Source organism: Hetaerina americana, unplaced genomic scaffold (assembly GCF_022747635.1).
Source record: "Hetaerina americana unplaced genomic scaffold, ioHetAmer1.1.p SCAF_7, whole genome shotgun sequence".
Lineage (NCBI taxonomy): Eukaryota > Metazoa > Arthropoda > Insecta > Odonata > Calopterygidae > Hetaerina > Hetaerina americana.
The window spans coordinates 7,389,925-7,412,683 of NW_027287316.1; the positions used below are offsets into that span (position 1 = coordinate 7,389,925).

At 38.4% G+C, this 22,759-nt stretch overlaps 1 protein-coding gene across 1 annotated transcript in view; it reads right to left on the reverse strand.

Moving 5' to 3' along the window:
* The window catches only part of per (period circadian regulator), a 157,190-nt gene that overhangs the window by 49,812 nt on the left and 84,619 nt on the right, over positions 1 to 22,759 (reverse strand). The window contains exons 3-11 of the mRNA XM_071595307.1: positions 21,982 to 22,062; positions 19,817 to 20,211; positions 18,672 to 18,787; positions 16,673 to 16,874; positions 15,478 to 15,840; positions 8,228 to 8,518; positions 7,304 to 7,458; positions 6,200 to 6,316; positions 3,203 to 3,355 (exon numbers count right to left, since the gene is read on the reverse strand). Coding sequence (XP_071451408.1) covers positions 3,203 to 3,355; positions 6,200 to 6,316; positions 7,304 to 7,458; positions 8,228 to 8,518; positions 15,478 to 15,840; positions 16,673 to 16,874; positions 18,672 to 18,787; positions 19,817 to 20,211; positions 21,982 to 22,062 — 1,873 coding nt within the window. The remainder of the gene's footprint in view (positions 1 to 3,202; positions 3,356 to 6,199; positions 6,317 to 7,303; positions 7,459 to 8,227; positions 8,519 to 15,477; positions 15,841 to 16,672; positions 16,875 to 18,671; positions 18,788 to 19,816; positions 20,212 to 21,981; positions 22,063 to 22,759) is intronic.

Sequence of the window (22,759 nt, forward strand, 5' to 3'; positions counted from 1 at the left end):
CAACTAACTATCTAATTTTACTAGGAAAGATGGTTCTCAGCTCTCTGTTAAATGATTATCAACCACCAGAGCAAGAAAAAATGGCCCATTTAATATTTTTTTTTTTAAAGATGATCAACAACTCTCTCAGATAAATAAGAGCTAGAAATGAATAATACTATGCAGTCATTCCTGTAGACATTGTTTGTATAAAGAAATGTTGAGTTATTTTAAAATATACTCAATATACCACACCAAAAAATTAAACAACAAAAACGTCCTTTCAAAGGTTCTTAATTTATTAGGCAGCAATGGATGTGAAATAATATATATTGACACAAAATAGATGACAAGATGTCAATATCTTAATGGAAGCTAAAAGATTCCCTAGGTGCATTTCTAAAATGTTTGAGGAACTTCTATATGATTGATCCAGAGGAACTACTAAAATAAATATCACATCAGACCTTTTTAGGACTCAAATACTATGCTAACATACTCTTTTTAAGTGACAAATCTAAAGGATCATGCTTTTTCTAAACAAATGAGGTTAAGAGTAATTTTTAGAGTCTCTTGAGTGTTTCAAGTATTGTTTCTACAAAATTTTCATGAGCTTAGTAAAATTTTGGATATCAAATTTTAAGTTATTATTACTTAGGTATGTCCGAAAACTATCCACTCATGCAATATTTTGAGAAAAATAGCTTTCTCTAGAAGAATGAGGCCTTCAGCTCCTTTCAAAGTGCTCCTCTTGGGACCAATACACTTATCCCAGTATCTCTTCCACTTCTCAAAACAATCGGCAAAGTCATTTCGATCTTTTTTAGAAAACCTGGATGATCATTTGGAGCCAGTCCCTTGCAACTGCAGCATGAAATTCTTGATGTTGATGAGATAAAATAGAATGCGACAAGGCAGCTGACGATCATTCCAAAAAGGACTTTGACAAATTCCAAAGAAACTGCGGGAGATGCCGCAAAAGTAACTTTTAACGGAGTCATCCGCTAATGTGCATTTCAATGCAACAATTTCAGAGTGTAAAAGTCATTCGCCTTGACTGGGATGCCGGTCGTTTGGAAAAGTGGAAGAGATGCTGGGGTAAGTGTGTGTGGTCCCTAAGGGAGAACTTCAAAGGGGACAAAGGCCTACTTATTGTTCTAGATAGGCTATATTTCCCAAAATATTGCATGTCAGGATACTTTCCGGACAGACCTCATTTATTACCTGTTGTTGAATTATTCTACCGAATACAGGATTATTGTATAAACTCTCACTAACCTGTTTTATGACAAAAATAAGAATTTCTATTTCCCATACATACGAGGGTGGTTCAATATGTACCCGTTTTAGAAATGAAGAAACCATTTTTTTCACAAAAATTTCTTTTATTTTTCAACATAATCCCCTTTTCGTGGGATAAATTTCTCCCAACGTTCCGGACATTTTTTTAACCCCTCCAAAAAATAGGATTTGTCGAACTCTCAAAAATACGCCTCTGTCTCGGCGATAACTTCCTCGTTTGAGCTAATTTTTTTTCCCGTGATCCATTTCTTCATTTTAGGGAATAAGAAAAAGTCGCAGGGAGCCAGATCGGGTGAATAAGGGGGGTGCGGCAGCAATTCATAACGTAGTTCATGCAGTTTGGCGGCGACAACTCCGGATGAATGTGCTGGTGCTTGTTGTCCACCGTGAGCAATCGCGGCACCCATCGGGCAGACAATTTTTTCATCGCCAACTTGTCATGTAAAATATTAATTGCCGTTCCAGTCGACGCACCCACGGCCTCTGCTACTTCGCGCCCCTTCGTTCGTCTATCAGCGATAATCATGGCGTGGACTTTTTGAATGATGTCCTCGGTAACCACGCCTGCCGGGCGTCCTGGTCGCTCCTCATCAAAAACAGATGTTCGCCCACGTTTAAATTCGTTGAATCAATATCTAACTGTGGTCATAGATGGCGAAGTGTCCCCATTAACAGCATCAAACTTTAGTTTTATCTCCTCGCACTTCTTCCATCCAAAAACAAAAAGCGAATTACCGAACGATACCGCTCTTTTTCCATCTTAGCGAAAATCACGAAACACCGAACACCATCTTAGCGAAAATCACGAAACAGTTTTATTCAAATGGCTGCCAAATCCTAACTAACCTTTAAATCAGTCTGAAATTTGTTTCACCGTCGTTTGATAGATGACAGCACACGATGATAACATAAACTTCTCTCAGGAACGCCCTTAGCCGTCAAACACGGGTACTTATTGAACCACCCTCGAACTAAATATTTTTTGGTGAATTTTTACAAAACCTTGGGAGGCATGTCATGCATTGTAACAAATATGGAGTTTTACTTTTGGGTAACATGCAGTAGATATTTATATACATATTTTTAGCCAGTCAACATTAATTCAATTCAACATGAATGACCAAAACATCCCTTTAAATTTCTCTGCCCACCACTGCAAATATCCAAAACATCCTACCGGGCTATGCTGTATCTAAATGCCATTCAGCGCATTCCCCATTATCTTGAAGCCATTGGCTGAGTGAGGAGGCCAAGCCACTGGAGCATGTCTTACAAATTAGAGCCCTCCAAGAACAAACCCATTTCATACCAAGATAATCAACTTGGAGACCACAAACTTGAGAGGTTTCCTAAACATGCATTCATTCAAGATGTTCTGCCACTTATTTAAAGGTAAGTTTTGGACATCCCCTAATGACTGTTATCCCCTATTTATTATTAGAACTTCCTTTTGCTTGCCCTACATTATTTTATTCCACTTCTTCATAATTTTTGCCTGTCTTCATTCTGTCTAAAAAAATCAGTCTAAACGAAGACCAATATAAAAATAGAATGCGTGAGGTGATCCATCAGGGGAGTGTAAAATTATGCACTTACCTTTTATACTTGATGATTAGAAAGCTTTCTTATTTTACTTGTGATGCATCTCATAATAAGTAAACATTATAATTGTAATATTAAATTAGCATGCCAACTAATCACATTATGTGAAACAGAATCATATATAAAAATAGCAATGAGCGGAATGAACAGCTTTATTCCTCATCAAAGCCTTCATCAACTCATTTCCAACTAAAAGGAGGAAACAGGATTAATCAAGGCAACCTAACTGACCCCATTTAATTTGTTCCTGTCTTAGAGGCCAAAAGAGACTTGAATTTTTCATTATAGACCATAAAACTTATTTAAATGTATGACTTACAGAAAAGCAGTGTTCGTCTTGAGCTGGAAGCTCCACTCTGAGTGGATCAGCAGGTTTGGCCATTTCGTCCATTAGTGTTTCCATGAAGAATGCCAGGTCCCGGCAACGTTTGGAAACTTGTTGCCTGGCTGATTCTGACACTCTTGTCACCTTCTGAGAAATTTAAAGTTTACAGAACATTAAAACATGATTCAAATTTGAATGCCCCAGAATCTTTTACAGTTATTTGCTTTGAGCCTTATTCAGTCACATTATTCCATGTGAAATACAATTTCACATTCTATTTCACATAATTGCTTCTTCCCTGAAATTTGCTGTTGCTATCTTTAAAAGGGGAGGTAACTGGCGGCCAAGTTGTACCACAGTGGTTAGGTGAATGAATTGGGGAGAATGATATAATATATTAATATTAAGGTGAAGGGAAAGGATAGAATTGGTGATATAGGAAATGCTGCCATGGAAAAATAAAGATTATGGAGCTTGATAAGAAGTAAACTTCATGTATGTTGTGTTCCTATGAGTGAGAAATCCACTGTCTTTAATCATTGCAATTTGTGAAAAGTTTTGATTAATTAAATCCAGCACAACCATTTTGTTTGGTCAAATCCACAAGGATCACCTACACACATTTCCTTTTTGTTGTAATAATATTGAGACACCAAAAAATGTATGCAAAAAATTATAAAATACCTCTGATAGCATGAAAAAAAGAACAAAAAGTATAAACTTGAGGAAGCAGTTAATAGGGCACATAAATGAGCCAATTGACATTGGTATCCAAATAAAATATTTTTTAGGAGCAGAATTTGAGTGAACTTTATGAAGATTTGTAAAGTGAGTTGTCTGACAAGAGCTCTTTGGAAGATAACATAGCTTTATGTTGGATTTACATAAATAAATATTTGGATTCAAACTCTTTGAAAAAAAATGCAATATAATGCGATTTAAAAATCTGACATTTTCTAAATAATAATGTTGAGATTCTCTGTTGTGATTTTTTCCATACCCTAACTCTAAATCTCTCTTTTGTTCATGGATATTTCTAACTCAAATACACTAATATTAATGGATGGATATGCCATTGTAGCAGAGGCACATCACTTAATAAAGTATTCGTATACACTGTAAATTTGCGTTTAAACCCCTGTAATGTATGCTTTCTCCTGATTTACGATATTTTATTTAAGTCCCTGGAATTAATGAATTGTTGTCTCTTATACTGCTATTGACACTTTTGAATTATCCAATATCCTGCAGGTTACAACAACTGATGAGATATAAAATGGTGAGTTTCCAATTTGCCCATTGCAAAGACAAAAAAGATTGGTTTTACAGATCATACTTAAACATGAAATAAACAGATCACATGAAATTTACAGATAATAAACGTGAAATATGCTGGATTACTCAATTTCCTAAATATACTTATTTCTTTGTTTAATGGTGGTGCTTTACTTCACCACCATAGTATGACAAATATGTATGCCTAGCTATGTAATAGTTTTGTATTGAATTGTTTTTCAATGGAACAATTTCATAGAATAGTATATGCATGGATACAATTCAGCATCGAGCATAAAGATATTTAATTGGATGTTCTTTGGCTAACTATTCCTAAGAATTTGTTGTAATATTGCCGACTAGGTTAAAATTGCTGCTAAATTTCCAAAGGCGCTTACTTCATAGTGATCTTTCCTCTTTATTATTACTCATACTTGACACAATTATGCTGTTCATCTTGTGTTTTTAGTAATTCACTTTTTGTTTTACTAAGTGTAGAATTACTACTGGTAATATTGAAGAAAATTATTTCAAAATACCAAAAAAACATGTGAGAAATTGTCGTCATTTGAACATCAAATCAATATTTTGCAAATAGTAGACTCATATATTGGTACTTGTGTGTTCCTGGTTATGGAGCTTGTCATACCAATTTCAAGATTAGATAAGACAGTAAAATCTCTTCAAATTATAGGAAGATATGCAAAAGAATATGGCTCCATGGTTTAAAAAACATAAATATATAATGTACTTTAAGTATGATAAAACTGAAAAACTATTGATGACGTAGTTTCAATCCTCCAGAGCTGCAAACATATTGATTAATAAAGTTTTGCTAAAAGAAAAGTGCGGCATTGATGACCTCAAAAACATAAAATGACTGGATAGATCATTTCAAAATTCCATTTGGTATTGTCTATGGTTGATCCAAAAGTGCAGATTCTGATAGAGTATCTCACAAAAGTTCACAGCTTTGAGTAATCATGTTGATGGCTATCCTTTGTTCAGAAAACTCATTCCTCCTGAGGATCGATGGAGTGGTTTGGAGGGGGTGGTAGGGGCATCCAGAATACATATACAGCTCCTCAAAGGACCACCTAATACACCTCGGGAACAACGAAGCAATTCTGCAGCCAACTCCTCTTTTATTAATGACTCACACTCAATGACGGTTTTCCTCAGAGCATAAGGCTGAAATATTCTCTTTCCATTTCAGGAACCAAAATTAAATTCATTTGGAAGAACAAAAAAGGATGAATTCCAAATGATATGTAAGTTGTAATTTACATACGAAACACTTTCAAAAATCGTGAACTAGTGAAATAGCTAAATTTCACCACGGGTGTTAAAATGTTATACTTACATAAACAATTTAAAGTAATATCCATAGAAGTTAACACAACTTTCAATCCATCTGAATGAAGTGCATGGGAGACTTCCAAACTGTCAAGGAGAGCTGTGTATGAATGAACACACATCGAGTAAATGACACCAAACAAATCACATTAGTGTAACTTTTAAGGAACTGGACAATACATTAAGAATAATCATGTCTTCATGAATGAGAGAGAAGGAATACCACAAGATGTGCTCACGACCCAGTGGAGGATCCATCCAGTGTGTTAGGAGGCTGCAGGTTCCCGAGTGATTCTCGCACTCACTACAAGCTAGCCTACTTCGCCAAAGAGACGCATTCACCTTATTTCCAGAACACACCTGGTCCAGCATGAACATTATATCCTTGTGGATTGCCTCACTCTCCTTAAGCACCTTGTCTGGGAACTGGTGGCAGTCCTCGCCAGGCTCAGCAAACACTTGCGGATTGCTCGGACCCTGGCCATAGGAAAACACAAAACCCAAATCAGTGACAACACATTGAGATCCCACTTGAGCAGCTATATGCAATGGCAGTTCAACTAATCGTTTAAATAAAGACACTTAAGAATCTTTAATTGAAAATGCTAACTCTGTGTGGCCATAAAGAGTATTGCATTATGATTGGCACTAAGCAACTAATCTTGATTTCATCCCCATCGCCTTTTAACCACACTACATCATGGCTTCTGACTGCACAGTGGGTTTTAAATTTCTGCAGAATAATCCAGAGGGAGCATCTTCAAGGGAAATAGGTGGAATCATATTTTTTTATCCAATTTATTTATAAGGTGATCCCAGTCAGAGTGGACAATAAAATTTAAGTTAGAAAATCAACTTAATTTAATATATTTTTAAGAGAAAATGATTTTCATAAAGTCATGTAAAAGTCCTTGTAATACCCTCTCTCTAGGGCCAGAAGTAACTTAAGTGCCCTCTAATTTTATAAAGCCTTAGTCTATACTGCTCTATTGAGTATTGTGGGAGCTCCCAATCCTAGTTTTTCCAGTGATCCTGTAGATAGTGCCACAGACGCTGTGTGCAGTGGTATATATGATATAAAAATGGTACACATTTATGGCAAAGCAAGATGGTGCTAGGGTCTATAACAGATATATGTACCACATTACAAGAATAGAAATTTGTTCACACCAGTTTGATGGAATACAGGAGTACTCCCCAAAGAGGTTATTGAAAGATGAGAAATTACAATTTATGAATACCATTTCATTGTCGTTTTGCACTACTGATGTATGCATAAGTAAAAGGGCATAAGCATTCATTTGAAAAGGATTGTATACTCGTCCTAAGGATTTTTCAATGGCCACCTTATTACATGTTCAGTGTATCTTAAAACTTTAAAATTATAAGGATTAACTATAGCATTCTTCATTACAGTAATTACAAAATCAGCATCTCTGAAAGTATAACTTAAAATTGAATTACCTTCAGCACCTGATGTTGACCAATGACAAACTCCAGTTTTCGGGACCAAGGGTTCACAAAACTTGACCATTCCGTTTCAACCAAAATGTAACTGCCATTTTGAGTTCTAAATCTGTACGGCTTCCCCTTGAATGGACTACTTGGTTGGCTCATAACTGGAAGGAGAGAGAGGAATAATAAAAAATAAAATGAGGCGAAATTGTTTACAAAAATTACTATGATATTGTTGCTAAACTGCAGCATGTAATCCTCCTTTGTTAATAATCAAATATTTAGGCAAAAACACCATTTTGGAAAGGGCCAAAAATTGTGCAAACAGTAGACATCTATCTATTGTTATTACACCTCCTAAAATGATTCTAAAGGCATATTTGGTTAGCAATGGGAGCTGGAAAAAGAGAGAGGGGGAAGAAATCATTGCTACAAAAAATAAAAGTATTTTGTTGATACACATGGATGAGCAGTAGCAATTAGAAGAAATGAACGACAGCACACCTGTACATAATAGGTGCATTTTACTGGTATATGAGATGTTACTGGAGTAAAGGGAAGAGAGAAACCTGGGACTGGCATTTGCATACTTTTATACAAAGGCATCAATGTGAGTCAGAGGATATAAAATTTCCAATCGATGGGTATGACTTTTGAAGTTCTTCACGAATGGCATCTGAGTAGATATCAGAATAATGCCCTTGAAAAATAAACTACCACTACTGGAATTGAAATTAATACCCTCAGTATGAAAATTCAGGGTAATAACCATGTCATTTATTCCATTACCTTGACATTCACTGATTACATATTAAGCAGAGAGAGCTACACATCCAAAAATTCCTCTATATATGCTTTTGAAGTTTTCAAGTTATGGAAACAGCCTCTCATGGACTGAAGGGGTGGGGATGATTATACTGCTGCTTTACTCACCGTTGAGGTAGGCCTCCTTCAGGATGGGCATGTCCTCGGGGTGGTAAAAGTCCATGACTGAGCGCCCCTCCATGTCTTGTGGCAAGTAGCCGAGGTAGGGCACGGCCATGGGGTCAATGTGGCTCAGGTAGCACGAGGGAAGGTGGCGAGTCACAAACTTGCCCTTGGCAGCGCCTCCTCCTTCGGGCATGGGGGGTGGATGCAGCAGCGATTGGCTTGGCCTGGGCGACTGCAGGGGGGGAGACTTCCGTGGGGATGGTGAAATTGGCTGCATGATTTCCTCGTTGGACACTGTAGGGAAGGGGGGGGGTGAGAAAATGATTAAATTTGAGAGATCAGTTGCAATCATCAGGTGAAAATCAGCCTTGTCAGGCCCATCCAAAACTTCGCACCGTGGGCCCAGCCAATTTCCTCCCTACCATTGATTTCTTTCTTTTGAAATAATGCATATCAATACAATTTTTAGAATATGGGTATGATACTTGAAGTTAAAGCAAATGTAGGTGACTTTAAAAATGTGAATTCAAACTTTACTCCCAGTTTCTCGGGTCACAATGATGGGAGATTCGAATAGTGGAGTGGGGATGGAAAGAGCGGAATATATACATATTTGGTGGACATTGGACTTGGTAGGAAAATTGAAAGAGAGGAAAAACTAACTGATTTCTGAGAAAATTTGGATCTTCAGATAACTAATACTACCTTGATCAAAAATTTCCCGGAATTTATTCAGAAAATTAAAAATACAAGTTTATTCATCTAAATCTATATTGTCCCCTTCAAAGTAATCCCCATCGACTGCAACACACTTATGCCAGCGCTTGATCCAATCCTCGAAACATTTTTTATATTCGGTTTTCGGTATGTCCATCAGTGCTTCCTGCGATTTTTCCATTACTTCCTCTCGGCTGCTAAAACGCGTTCCCCGTAATGGTTTTTTAACTCGATTGAACAGAAAGAAGTCACAGGGAGCCAAATCAGGTGAATTCGGTGGCTGTTGGATGGTATTTGTTGCATTTTTCGTCAAAAAATTACGAATAATGATAGCACTGTGCGACGGTGCGTTATCATGGTGCAAAATCCACGAGTTTTCTGCCCACATTTCTGGTCTCTTTCGGCGAATTGCTTCACGCAAACGTCTCATAACGCCCAAATAATACTCTTTGTTTACTGTCTGGCCTTCTGGCAAAAATTCATGATGCACTACACCGTTGTAATCCATGAAAACCGTCAGCATTGCCTTCTTTTTTGACTGAAAACGACGTGGTTTTTTTGGTCTCGGCTCATTTGGTGAACGCCATTCACTTGCCTGATGTCTGGATTGCGTGTCGTACTCATAAACCCACGTCTCGTCTCCAGTAATGATCCTTTTGATGAATGTGGGATCGGATTCAGCCTCGCAAATCATGTCTTTTGCGACGTCAACACGGTCTCTTTTTTGCATGAAATTGAGGTCTTTTGGCACCAACTTTGCTGCTACACGACGGAAACCCAAATCATTAACCACAATGTCTTGGGCGGATCCATAGGCAATGTTCAAGTCCTCCGCTATTTCTCTGATGGTTAATTTGCGGTTATTGACCAACATTTCTTTTACTTTATCAATTTTTTCACCGACTTTCGATGTCGATGGTCTGCCACTGCGTTCATCATCTTCGATTGACTCACGACCACTTCTGAACCGCTCGTGCCACTGGTAAACGACCGTTTTTTTTAGAGAATCGTTGCCGAAACACTTTTCCAACATTTCCAACGTCCGTGCGCCACTAAATCCGTTTTTTACGCAAAATTTAATACAAGTTCGTTGTTGCAAATTTAAATCCATTTCTGAAATTGTAAAAAATCGCCAACACACACAGAGATAGATGTACTCTTGGCTACGTAACTTTGGCAAATGTCAAGTTATGACACTAAGATTTAAAGGGAATATCAACAACAGATGTACCAATTTAACAAAAAAAACAGAACTCAAATCGGAACGATGGGAGCGCCACACGGTGGTTATTCCGGGAACTTTTTGATCAAGGTAGTATATGGTTTATAAATAATTACCATGGCTTTGGAAGCATAGAAACTTGGGATGTAAGTAGTACTAAGGAAATAAGGAAGAGGATTTCTATGGATAGGAAAGCTTTTGAGAGGGTGAAAGGACTGTTGACAGCAAGTAGAATTCCAATAGAATTGAGAAGGAGAGTTGCTGAAAGTTTTGTTTGGAATCAGGTGTCTTACAGCAGTGAAAGATTAACGTTTAAAAAGAAAGATGAAAAATACTTGGAAATTCTTGAAATATGACCGCGGAGGAGAATGCTTGAAAAAAAGTGGACTGATAGAATGAGGACTTGCTGATAAGAATAGGAGAGGGAAGAAAACTGCTGAGAGAAATTAAAAAGAGAAAGGCATCTTTGTTGCGACACATATTTAGCTGAAAGTGCTAGCTAGGAATAGTCGTAGAGAATAGGATAGAGAATCAGAAGGAAAGGAATGCTTGATGGGACAAGAGAGGGCAAAAGTTACAGTGCATTTCTTTTTTCCTTTCTCTAAGCTTCTCTCTCTATCTGTCCAACCACTTGTATATCTCATCCTAAAGTATACTCTAAACTCCTCTACTCGCTAACTTATATTCCTGCTTGTCTTCTTCATTCTTGTTCTTAAGAGACTTTCCTTCAAGGCCTTATACATATAAGGCTCCTTTGCATTTCCCTAAATGTGATGCAGGCGGAGGGGGAGGGGTTTAGAGGAATCTTAACTAAGGTTTATCACGGTGTTATTTCAGTCAATTTTTATGAGGAGGGAGTTCTAATTATCATTGATCACTATACTTAACACTTTGTTCAAAAGGTCATTAATGAACTACCATTTCAGAATTCCGTAATCATTTATTAATTTGTCAAAGGAGCTTTAAAATTTCCATTCCATTTCCATATTCTGTTGCCAAAACATGCTGTCATTCATGATAGTGACTTTTCTATAAATCATGTCACTGGAGTGATCAGTAAAAAACCAGAGTGTAAAAAGTGTTTGTCGAATATAAATGTGCTTTTTCTCATTCCATTAAATAGGTGCTTGTTATCTATATTAATGATAGTGATGAATATTGCATAAGATGAGAGAAGAGAGGAATTTTGAATGTCCAAACCAAAATACATGTATTTAAATTTATCGCTTGAATTATTAAAAACTGCAAATGGAACAATGAGGTGGCACTTCCCAAGGTTGATTCTCTACAAATGAGGAACATTAGCAATTCTTGAAACATAAACATCTATAAACTCCCAAGATGGCGGCTGAAAATCATCAATTTATGAGATTACCACTTACCTACCTGAAGAACTGTGAAGGATGTTTTCTGCTAACATGCATTTTATCTGTGATAAACTAACTTTGTGAAATAAAGTTAGATATCTACTTTCAATTGCAGGAAAAGAATAAATGGTGCAATATTAAAGCATGAACCATTTACAGAGGACAACAAATTCCAATTTTCATAAAAACACAAGAACAGTGAATAAAATTAGAGGAAAAGCAAGGATCTCATATTAGTTATGCAAATCTGTGAGACTATATTGATATCTTTTAAGACATTACAGGAGCCTGCATCTTTCATCAGCTATAAGATGGATTTATAAATTCACTTCAAGTTTAAGTTTATATGTATAAACAATATATTTTGACTTAATGAAGATGTTCTTGGACTAGCATAGAAAACAAGAGAGGGTGGAGGATAAGCACCCAATTGGTAACATTATTTGATTTGTTCAATATCCAAAGCAGAGATTGAAAGACATTTTATTTCTGTTGGTGTATCATGGCAGTAGATGGCAGTAGGAGGAATATTGGGTGATGGAGATGAAGAAGACCCAAATCATGGTTCACCATGCTTTCCTCCTTACGGCATGCGAAATTCAAGTATTTAGATGTAACCATGGCGTCCAGTGCAATATTTCATAAGGCCCTGTAGCTCCCCAAGAACACTTGATGCCCAGGAATCAGGTAAGTTCCATCCCTATGCAATGCCATTTCTCTTCTATGCTCTCATTGGTCTTCTTTCTTTTGTGCCTCTTTACTTGGTATGTGTATTTATACATATAGTGCTTACATGCATTTGCCTATCCACATGGGTGAAACATTTGTCCAGCTTCTATTTACCCAGGGAGAGGTGTGGTGCCCAGTGTACTGGCTCCTCAACCAGCGGGTCTGGGTTCAAATCCTGGTGGGGGCAGAATGTTTTGGAGGCATCCAATATCCCTGCTTTGGGTTTCATGTGTAGAGCGCTTCAAGTGGAGTATGCTGCCCATTGGATAGAACTTTAATCTATGGACCCCTTTACGTCTTTAGTTATTGAGAGTAGGCTGTTGCCGCTGCTGGGTTTGTCCCTACCAAAACTCCCTGAACATCCTACCTCTACCAAATTAGGCACAAATGACCTTAGATGTCAGTTACCTCCCCTTATAACTATTACTTCTATTTTTTAACTAATCTGTTCATTAAAAAATCCACTGTGCTGCTTTTCTCCCAACATACCATGTCATGCCATTGTCTTTGATAGACAAATCAGTTCCAGATAACCCTGGGTGAGAGGAGCTCTCTGAGTGAACCTTCAAAAACTTCATTTTCCATTTTCAGCTTCTTCAGTGTGGCCTTGACTTGGTATCAAGAGATCCAATGATTATGCATATCTTCAATCTTTGATCCAGCAGAAACTTAATCTTCCTAATTCTCAGAGGCAATTTCACTCACTACTTAGCATGAGTATAGCATAGCCCCAACACTTGCATGAACAGAAATCCAAGAGGATTCATCAGGATATTTTTCAAAAGCCTTCAATTGTAGCCATGGCATTGTTGCTTTTTTTCTTAGTAGATAGGGGAAGTTGCATTTTTTTCTTTCTGTAGATGATTTTTTCCTGACATGATAACTATTTTCACCTTGGCATGCAGTATTTCTCATACAGGATACAAATTAGGAGTTTTGCACCTTATCTATTTGGTACTTGCCTAGATTACACATCAATTGAAAGTTTAGGAATTAGGGCAATTTAAGCAGACATTTTTATACAGACTTATGGCTGTTTTCTGAGGTTTTTTAAATTGACCTTTAGTTTTAACAAATGGGTTCCTGGTCAAAACAATGCCATTGGAAAAAAAAACTATTCCAAACGGAGTCCAGATACCTAGTCATGACATTTAAGCTCTTAAGGATGGCCAAATATCTAGCTGACTAGCTGTCCTGGCTTTATGCAGATGCTGTATCTCAAACTATTTGATGAATGGTGCTCATATGTGAAATGGAATACTCAGACTAATGAGGGTATTACTACATGTGAAGTATCGAGAAGTGTGAATGGCTACGCGTAAGTATTTTATTCCCCTAATACAGAGAACATTTAGATATAAATGCACAATCATAATTGAGAAATTTAATTCATCTCAAAGTTAAGGCCTGATGAGGCAAAACAAGATGAGACAGACCAACTATTGGTACCAGATGGAAATTCTAAAGCATTAGAATTCAACATTAAACAAAATTTCAGGGGAAAGAAATCAAAAATGTTTCAGTGATGAGTTCCCTCCTTCCATGACATTGACATCTATGATAATGAAAAGAAGGTCCTTGGAAATGTTCATTTCTATGACAACATTAAGTTCTGTGCATATGATGGATAACCAAAGGTAAATTAAATATAAATTTAGCAATTTTTCCCTTCAAAATATTTTGTTTATTCACAACATGTTTTGATATTTGGCATCATCTTAAGATACATGTACCTGAAAGTGATGAATTGAAAAACGAAACATGTTGTAAATTGACCAACCATTTCAAAGTGGAATATTAATCAATTTTCATTTGATTGTTTAAATGAGAAAAAATCCTCCATTTTTTGCTTTACACTGTGGATCTTCTTAATAGTGGACGTGAAATTCCATAAATACGTAGTTCACCAAAGTATCATGGAGAGACTGGCCCAAACATCATCCAACAATATTTGTGTTTAACTGCTCGGAGCATTCATGAAATTTTCAAGATTATAACATGCAATAAAATATCATAAATATTTTTCAACATATTTCTGAAGACCTTGCAACCAGTTCCATGAAATCAAAATTTCATACAGTAGTGAATTTGGTCAAAAAGGTGACAACATTTCCATGAGATTATGAAGATGACTTAAAACTGAGATCAAAATATTATTGCCAAATCAGAAAGAGGCATAGAAATGAAAATCAAAGGGTGGATAATGCATATTTCACCATTAAGACAGTTTAATAGGTAAGAGTAGAGTTCACCCAACACTAAGCCCAATGGAGTCTGAAATTCACACTTCAGGGTAGGGTTGCCAGTTCTTTATTCCCTGTGCTACCTATGGTTTCTCAGGAAGATCTGGTACTCAAAAAATTACACAACTTCAATGAAGCAGAGGGTGCCCAGAGGTATCTATGAAAATTGAACCTGGGCCCTCTGGCGAGTTGTCCAATGCTCTACCCCTGGACTACCACGTACCTGTATAATGCATAGCACATATTTAAAAATACGTATAAAATGCAGAAAAAAAGAAAAATTTCCTTTTACACAATGCAGACACTTGACAGTACGCAATGCAGATTGTCACCTGCTACCTTTAGTGAGATGCAAATTTACTCCTCAAATATTTTGCCAACCATCTCACTGAAGAGTTCCCTTTGCTTTAGTTTTATAATTGCCTATAAAAATTTTAAATATTGTTATGCACAGCAATTAGGGTAAGTCATTGTACCACCAATAGTTGGTGCATATTAGCAAGCATGGAAATGCTGAGGTGGAATGTAAAAAAATGATCCAAGTATAAACAAAAGACACAGAATTCCACAAAATCCACCGTCTGTCATAATGGCCATAAGAGGAAGAGAGGTGGCTCCTGAGGTTTTAGACTATTTATTTTGTTATAGAACAGAATTGGAGACGTCTAAGGACAGCCATAAAAACTAAGTGAAAATGATCAAGAGAAACAGTACAGTGCAAGTAATCAGTAGAGTTATGGAATAATGGGACAGAACCCAGACCTGTCCTTCACTCACAGACCCAGCCGAGAGTTGCCGATCTACTCCGTTTACACGATATATAAGCTTGTGTGTACTGGACATTTTCAGTGAAGATCAACCTATGTTGTCAGAACAAAATGGTTTTCATGTTAGTCATTATATCCGATTCCCAATTTAGGACAATGGTTGACAATTAGCTTTTCATCACACACTCACCACCACAGATAACTGTACCTTTGTATGCAGAGTAAATACGAGTGGCCGTGATGACAATGAAGACGCTCCTATTCAGCTCTTCTGTCTCTTTCCCATTGGCGTCCCCTGTGGGTTTCTCTTGGGTCTGCATGGGGACAGGGGGGGATGTGAAAGGCTGCGGCACCGCCATTGGCACGCTTGCTGCAGCAGCCGATGCTCCCTTGGGAGATAATGTGCTCACTGCTGGAGAGTCCACTTCTAGTGGAATGTTCATCTCTCGAAATGTGAACGTCAGGCGGAATGGCAAGTAGGGTACTCGCTTCCTTGTAACTCCATAGCCAACATTTCTAAGTCCGCGGTACTGCCGCAAGCTGCAGTAGAAAGACGTTTTCGTGGGCAGACCTGGAGATTTGCAAACAAGGAGAAAAATTTTCAGTCTAGAGGTGGTGAATTTTTGTGCAATCATTGAAGGGAAATATAATTTAATCTTAACTTTTATAAATAAATAAAACAGTTTCTGGCGTCCCTTGGTGGAAATACTTCATATTGAAATAAAATTTAAAACACTTCGCTTTTTATGTGGAAAAGCGAAGTGTTTTAAAATTCCAACTTAACTTTTATGATTGGATGCTTAGTTACTTAATTAAATAATAATAACATAACAATGAAAACTCATGCTCAATATATTTTCAAAACATAGTTTCAAGTTTTGCAGTGAAAGACGTGGATTAAGTACCAAGAACCACAAACAAACAAAGAAAGCCAATTCTTGATGAGGGTAAGAAATAACAGAAACTTTGCACTTCCACACACTTTTAATGTCCTACGGCCATGGTTTCGATGCTGCACATCATGAAAACCATGGTTGTAGGACATTAAAAGTGTGTGGAAGTGCAAAGTTTCTGTTATTTTTTACCCTCATCATGAAGGAATACCACAAAGTTAAGCCTGAAACTGTTAACTTTAAGCCAATTCTTGTTGAGTGACAAAGAAAAACAGAAGAAACAATGGCATAAACCATTGAAATGAAGGAAACGTATTTAATCTCATTATATCCAATTTGATACAGAAAGAACACAATGAACGTTTAGGACCAAGATTATATCCTTTTATACTCATGATAAAAACATAAGAATAAAAATCCAATGGGTAAGAAAGCAATGAGTGGACACTCATGGTTGGAACACCAGATTTGATTGAACGAAGTGTATGTTGGGGGGCATTATACTCTCACCTTTGAGGAAGCTGTCTTCTCCTCTTGCCACTCCTGACGTGATGTGACTGGCAAATGACATGCGATCCTTAGGGTGCACAAAGTCAATGAAATCCCTGCCAAGCCACATGTCGCATGGGAACCCAAGGGAGGCTGACAGGCTGGGGGTTGTGTGCACAACAGTGCCATCTGCCATGGAGACCACCACAACAAACCCCTCACCCTGGTAATCGCCAGCAGCAGGCACGCAGTTGCATATGGAAGAGAGATTGGGGGGAGGAGAGGGTGGAAGGAAAAGGCATTGAGAAAAGCATTTGGCTCAATGGGGAGATTACATTTGAGTGTACCTCCCTACAACAATCAGAGCAAAGGATCACGGGCAAATAACCATTCAATATATATCAACAGGTGCAGTGGTGAGGGACTTTATCTCTTCCAGAGGACTTTCCAATTCCTTTTATTTCTTATACCGTAATAAGAAACAGAAGAGTGTATGGAGAGTGGAAATACATAAGATTAAAAGATAATTTTACCAGCACACATGCTTCCCCATCACCAGGCATATCCAACTACAGCCCCATCCTCTTTTTAACAGGCCATGGGATAGTTGTTACTTATTACATTGGCTTCTTTCCAAAAAATATTCATAGTAACAGGTTTACATTTCTTTTTTCCCTTATTTATTTATTTAGCCTAAGTCCGAAAACAGCACTCTGGCCTTTACATCGGACTATTAACAAAGAATAACAATGGAGACGATTACAAACACCCAAGCCCAAGGTGGAAGAAACCCACCTAGGCGGGAATCGAACCCGCAACCCATGGATTGGCAGACGAGGACGTTACCACCGAGGCCGGCAACGCCGCCAAGGCCTTATGGAACTTGCACAAATTTAACCTGAGATTAAATTATATTTATGGTTAGACGAGAGGTTTTTGGTTAATACACAGGTAAGTATTAATAGATCTGTTTTCCTCCTTTTTGTCATTGTACCTCTGGCTTTCCCTCCCGCAATGTCCCTGAGTGCAATGTATGCAATGGCATAGCAAATCCCTGTCTGTCAATGGCATTAGTGGCTAGGCTAGAGGTTGGTACTCCTTATGCAATGCTCACACCACAGACCTTTTCTAAAATACCATGGAATGTTGTTGCAATCACAGATATACAAAAATTCCAGGCGTTATGATATATACATATATTTTTGAACTAAATAAGAAAGAAAAGCATGCACGTTTACATAAAAGGGATTCTAACTGTATTAAAATTAACCCTAGAATGGTAACTAGGGTGATGAAACATGCCAGAGTGGTTGAAAATATTGCTATGTAATATAAATTTTCTCTCATCCAATAAACTTTAAGAAAAATCTTTGTCACAAGATTCTACATTAAAAAACAAAAAAATCTGAGCACCCATAGGACTCTCATAGTAATAATTGGTGTAATATATGAATTTTCGAAAATTGTTACCTGAATAGGGTGAAAAAATTAGTATTACCGTTAAGGTTAATTAATATAGGAGCTAAGAAAAAATAAATTTACACTATTTCCTATTTGAGAAAAGTAAAAAAAATAATAAGTTGAAATACTAACTGAAATACCAGAAGTATTTCACTAAAAAATCAAAGTTAAATAAGGAGTAAAAGTCATCTGATATTAATAATAAAGGAGCAATTACAATCTCTGCTGGTAAAATTATCATTTACATATAATAATTAAACAATAAAAAAAGTACCTGAATACAAAGGAAAACCTAGGATTCTTACCCTATGCTTTATTATCTATTATTTTGAAATTTGTATAAGTATAGGGTATCAATGGCTAGCTCTCATGTTCTTGTGCCTATGCGCATGCAACTTACACTTCACTCTAACGTATTCACTAAAGTAGTAAGGAAAAATTACTTCTTGCAGATAATGGTGTCACGGATTTTTCTTTTTAGAACTGGGCTGCAGTTTCCAGTACCTAAGATACACACACTAGGCTTTCTTCTTTCTTTTCTTTTCTATTTGTGTCTTACCTCATCCTGTGGGCTGCTGGTGTCCCGGTTGAAGTAGCTGTCTAGGTGCTCCTTCACTCTGCTGTCTAATGTACCAGGGTTCACAGACCGTGCCACACCGTTCTCCCCCTGAAGGCCTAAATTGCAAAAGCAGCTCATCAGTTGGGGTACAAATCAAGTATTGTGGCTGGAGTATTTTGTGTTCAGGACAAAATGCATTTAGATTTCTTAGGTCAATAGGATTTCAATGATAATCAATGCTCACATGTAAATATTTATGCTAACATAGTTTAATGAGTTGCATGAGATGTATTGAAAGTGTTTTAGGAGAGTTGAACTTGATTGGCCATTTAGTTGAAGATTTATGTTATTTGTAGAGAACAAATGCAAAATATGTCATGTGATACCTACTGATGCAGTGATGACCCAACAACAGCGCTGAGAGAGATAGAGAGAGAGATTTTCAGAGAGATTCAACAGGTTTTTGATAGGGATGATTCTTGCCGCACCTGGTATAGAAACAATATCCAACATGTTGGAATGAAGGAAGTAACTTAGTAATTCCAAACGCCCTTTATTTAAAACATGACCAAGGTTTCGATGTTTGACATCGTCATCAGGTAGTTCCTACAGAAGACAACTCTGTACCTTCAGAGTGGGGGAAGGAGGGGATGGTGGTCAGAGCAGTAGGGGAAGGGTTGGTGGAGGGGTAAAAAGAAGGTTAAAATGTTGGATTTAGATGGGAGGGAAAGGAAAGGGAAGTACAGTATACGGTGTCATTAGTTGGCTGTTAATGGGGGTCTTTTAGGGACGGGGATACCCCCTGTGGGGAGTACTGGATGTGAAAGAGTGGTAGATCTAGGAGGGGTGAGTGGGAGGGATACAGTATTTCGTTCGCAAATTCATCCTTGGAACGGACAAGGGAGAATGCAGTGCTAAGATGAAGAGCTGGACTTCACAAATGTGGCATAAACATTTTCAGGAACTTCCAAAAAGCTAGCTACCTGCATCAGTGCCCTATCTGATGCATCAACTAAAAGTTGAAACAACCAAATAGTAGGGCAAGTGCATATTTTGGACGAGTGCCTTTGTTGAAGTGTGCATTAAGGGAGATGCAAGTGTGGGAGGGGGATAGGGGGAAGGTGGAGCAACGCGAGGACACTCACATTTCATCGTGGCCTCCTTGCCCTTCATTCGCTGGAGGCAGTGGAGTGTCTGCGTGAGGGCGGCCATTTGTAGCGCCTCGCTGCTTTCGCCGGCGCCGGCCGCCTCCTGGGGGCCCGCGCCGCCTTCCTGGGGCCCGGGGGTCGTCCCTGGGGCCACCTCAGACGCCGCCACTACCGGCTCGGCCTCCCCAGGGGCGCCCAGGACCGCGGCGCCGCCCAGCGACGCTCGGCCGTCGGACGCCGCGGCGCCCGAAGCCACTGCAACGGCTGCGGAGGCGCCTTCCTTGCCGTCCCAGAAGGAAGAGGTCGTCTCCATGGCCACCTGCTTGTGCTGCTTGCGCTTCTTCTCCTTCCTCTTTGTGCACGTCTGCGGCTGCGGGAACCCATCGTCGTTCCTGCGAACGGCCTACCATGAGAGAGTGGCCCTGGGCCGGCCAACGGGCCAACAACGTCGCGGAGCATTGTGGGAGTGGGCGGTCGCCAAGGATTGTCGTTTATCTACTGCGATCGAAAACTACTGAGGCAGTTTTTCAGAAGTGAAACGAGCGATAGAAAAATACCAACTGGCTAATAAATTGGAATGGTATACTGATCGCGGAGGTTGAGGGGTTTGTGATTAGGAGGGGAAAGCAAGAGTTTCCCACGTGACTTCAATAAAGCCAGCACTTAGGAAAAGCTACTTAAGAAATGCAGCTACTTAAGAAAAGGCTATAAGTCTAAGGTGACATCTACGGGGGTTAAAACGCTCGCACAAGAGCATCCAAGAGTCTATGTAATGTCTATTTATTTTATATTTAAAGATTCAAAGTAAAAAAAGACGCCGATCAAGTCTCCAGAGATTATTGTATTCATATTATGATCTGCCTTCGTAATACGCCCAATATTTTATTGTGTTGTGTCCATTCGGCAATATTTCTCGATCGGAGTTCATTCCATATCATCGAAATTTTTATTCTCCTTCGTCTAATTTTTTTTCACAAAGAAATTTCCGGGCATGAATGCATGCAATTCAAGTTATTTCTTTTTGATTATCTCACCATTGTATTTTGCCATTTCAGTTACCATAAATGAAGCTAATGAGACTGATTCCAGACATTTTTTGATAATCTCTCGAGTTTTTTCTTCAATATATGGCAAGAAGAGCGTTAAAGAAAGGTATTTAGAAAGCTTGAAATAATTATTAGTTACCCGCATTTTAAATTGCGAAAAACTCGCGGGAGCAAATAAGGTATTTTATTCTATCACTGTTCACTCTGAACCGCATATTATAGGGCTTTGTGACTAAGGCAAAACCTGTTCTTTATATTCAGAATTCTATCAACGAACAAATCAGTAATACGAGGGTCATCCGGAAAGTAGTACCCGTTCGTGAAATAAAGACACAAAAGTAAATATTAACAAACATAAAAAATTTTATTTGAAAGAGGATACTTTAAACTACTTCTCAACATAATCTCCAAGCAAATTAAGGCATTTGTCATAACGTGTGACAAGTTTCTGTATTCCTGCTGCATAGTCCTTCGCCGCCAGCTCATTGAGATACGCGAGGGACCCATCTTGCACAAATTTTTGCATAATGCAGATGGTGTTTAACAATTTCATGAACAATTGTTCGAGAAACATTGGGAAAATGCTCACAGATGTCATCAATTGTGACGCGCCGATCGTTCCTCACGAATTCGTCAACTGAGCTCACCAGTTGGTCTGTAATGACAGACGGTCTCTCCGAACGCTCATCGTCGTGTGTGTTCCCCCTCCCCATGTTGAAGTTGCGACACCACCGCCGAACAGACGACTCGTCCATTACATTGTCTCCATACACCTCCTTTAATTGGCGATGAATATCACATGGGCGAACGTTTCTTGCATTGAGGAATTTAATCACTGCCCTCACTTCACAACTGGCGGCGTTCTCAATTTTTTTAAACATTGTAAACAATCACAGAAACAACACAGGCAATGCTAGCGTCACGCAACTTGGCTCAGAGAAGGCAGACAAGCCACTGAAGCTATCTGACCTCGTCCAGCGGCTACTCGCGTCGTCAGCACTTCATGCGGCACGAACGGGTACTACTTTCCGGATGACCCTCGTACTTGACTAGTTGGCATTATATTACATCGCGGGAAGCGCGGCAATCACCTCTTCCGCCTTGAAGACCACTTACCCGATGCTGAGGACCGAGGGCTGACCGCAGTAACCACTGCTGCCACTCGAGTTGCTGTGTCTGGATTTGCTGCTGCCATCGCTGGAAGGAAAAAGGTCCACGTTATCGAAAGTTAACATTCCTGCATCAGATGCTGAGGCACCGTTTTTATTGGAGTAAAATAAAAAAAAACATCGTCGCTTTAAATACCAAGTCGAAAGAAACAATTGTCTGGGGTATACAATGAATGCCCTGTACAATTTTAATAAAATTACAATCATTTATACTTAGACAAAAACACGTATGTATGCAATGTATACTATTCTTCATTTATTAAACTTTAATTTGACCTCAGCGGTTTGTTACTTGATGGCAGTTAAGCTAAGTAAATCAAAGTCGTTCTTAAAATAAACATACAGAAATTCAAATAACAGTAGTTAATTCCCGAGCTCATATTCACGAAATTTGACAAAGCGTTTAAGATGACTCTTACTGCATCTAATAGCACACGAAAAGATTTATTTTAATGTACGAGTGACTACAGGTGAAGGTATTTTTTCAAGGCATTTTACCTTTGGAGAGAAATAAACTACCCAAATTCCTCGACTATTTACTTGTATATTCACTGGAAATTTCCTCCTGAAATCGAAATTTTCTTCGAGAACCTCGGGGTCCCCTCTTGCCTTATTTTAAGGTGGAATGAGCACCGGAATTGTATTTCGAAAACGCTGACTCGATTGGGTTTCGCAGCAGGCTCTCCGTCCAATAGGTGCAAATATATAACCGCGGGCAAGGAATG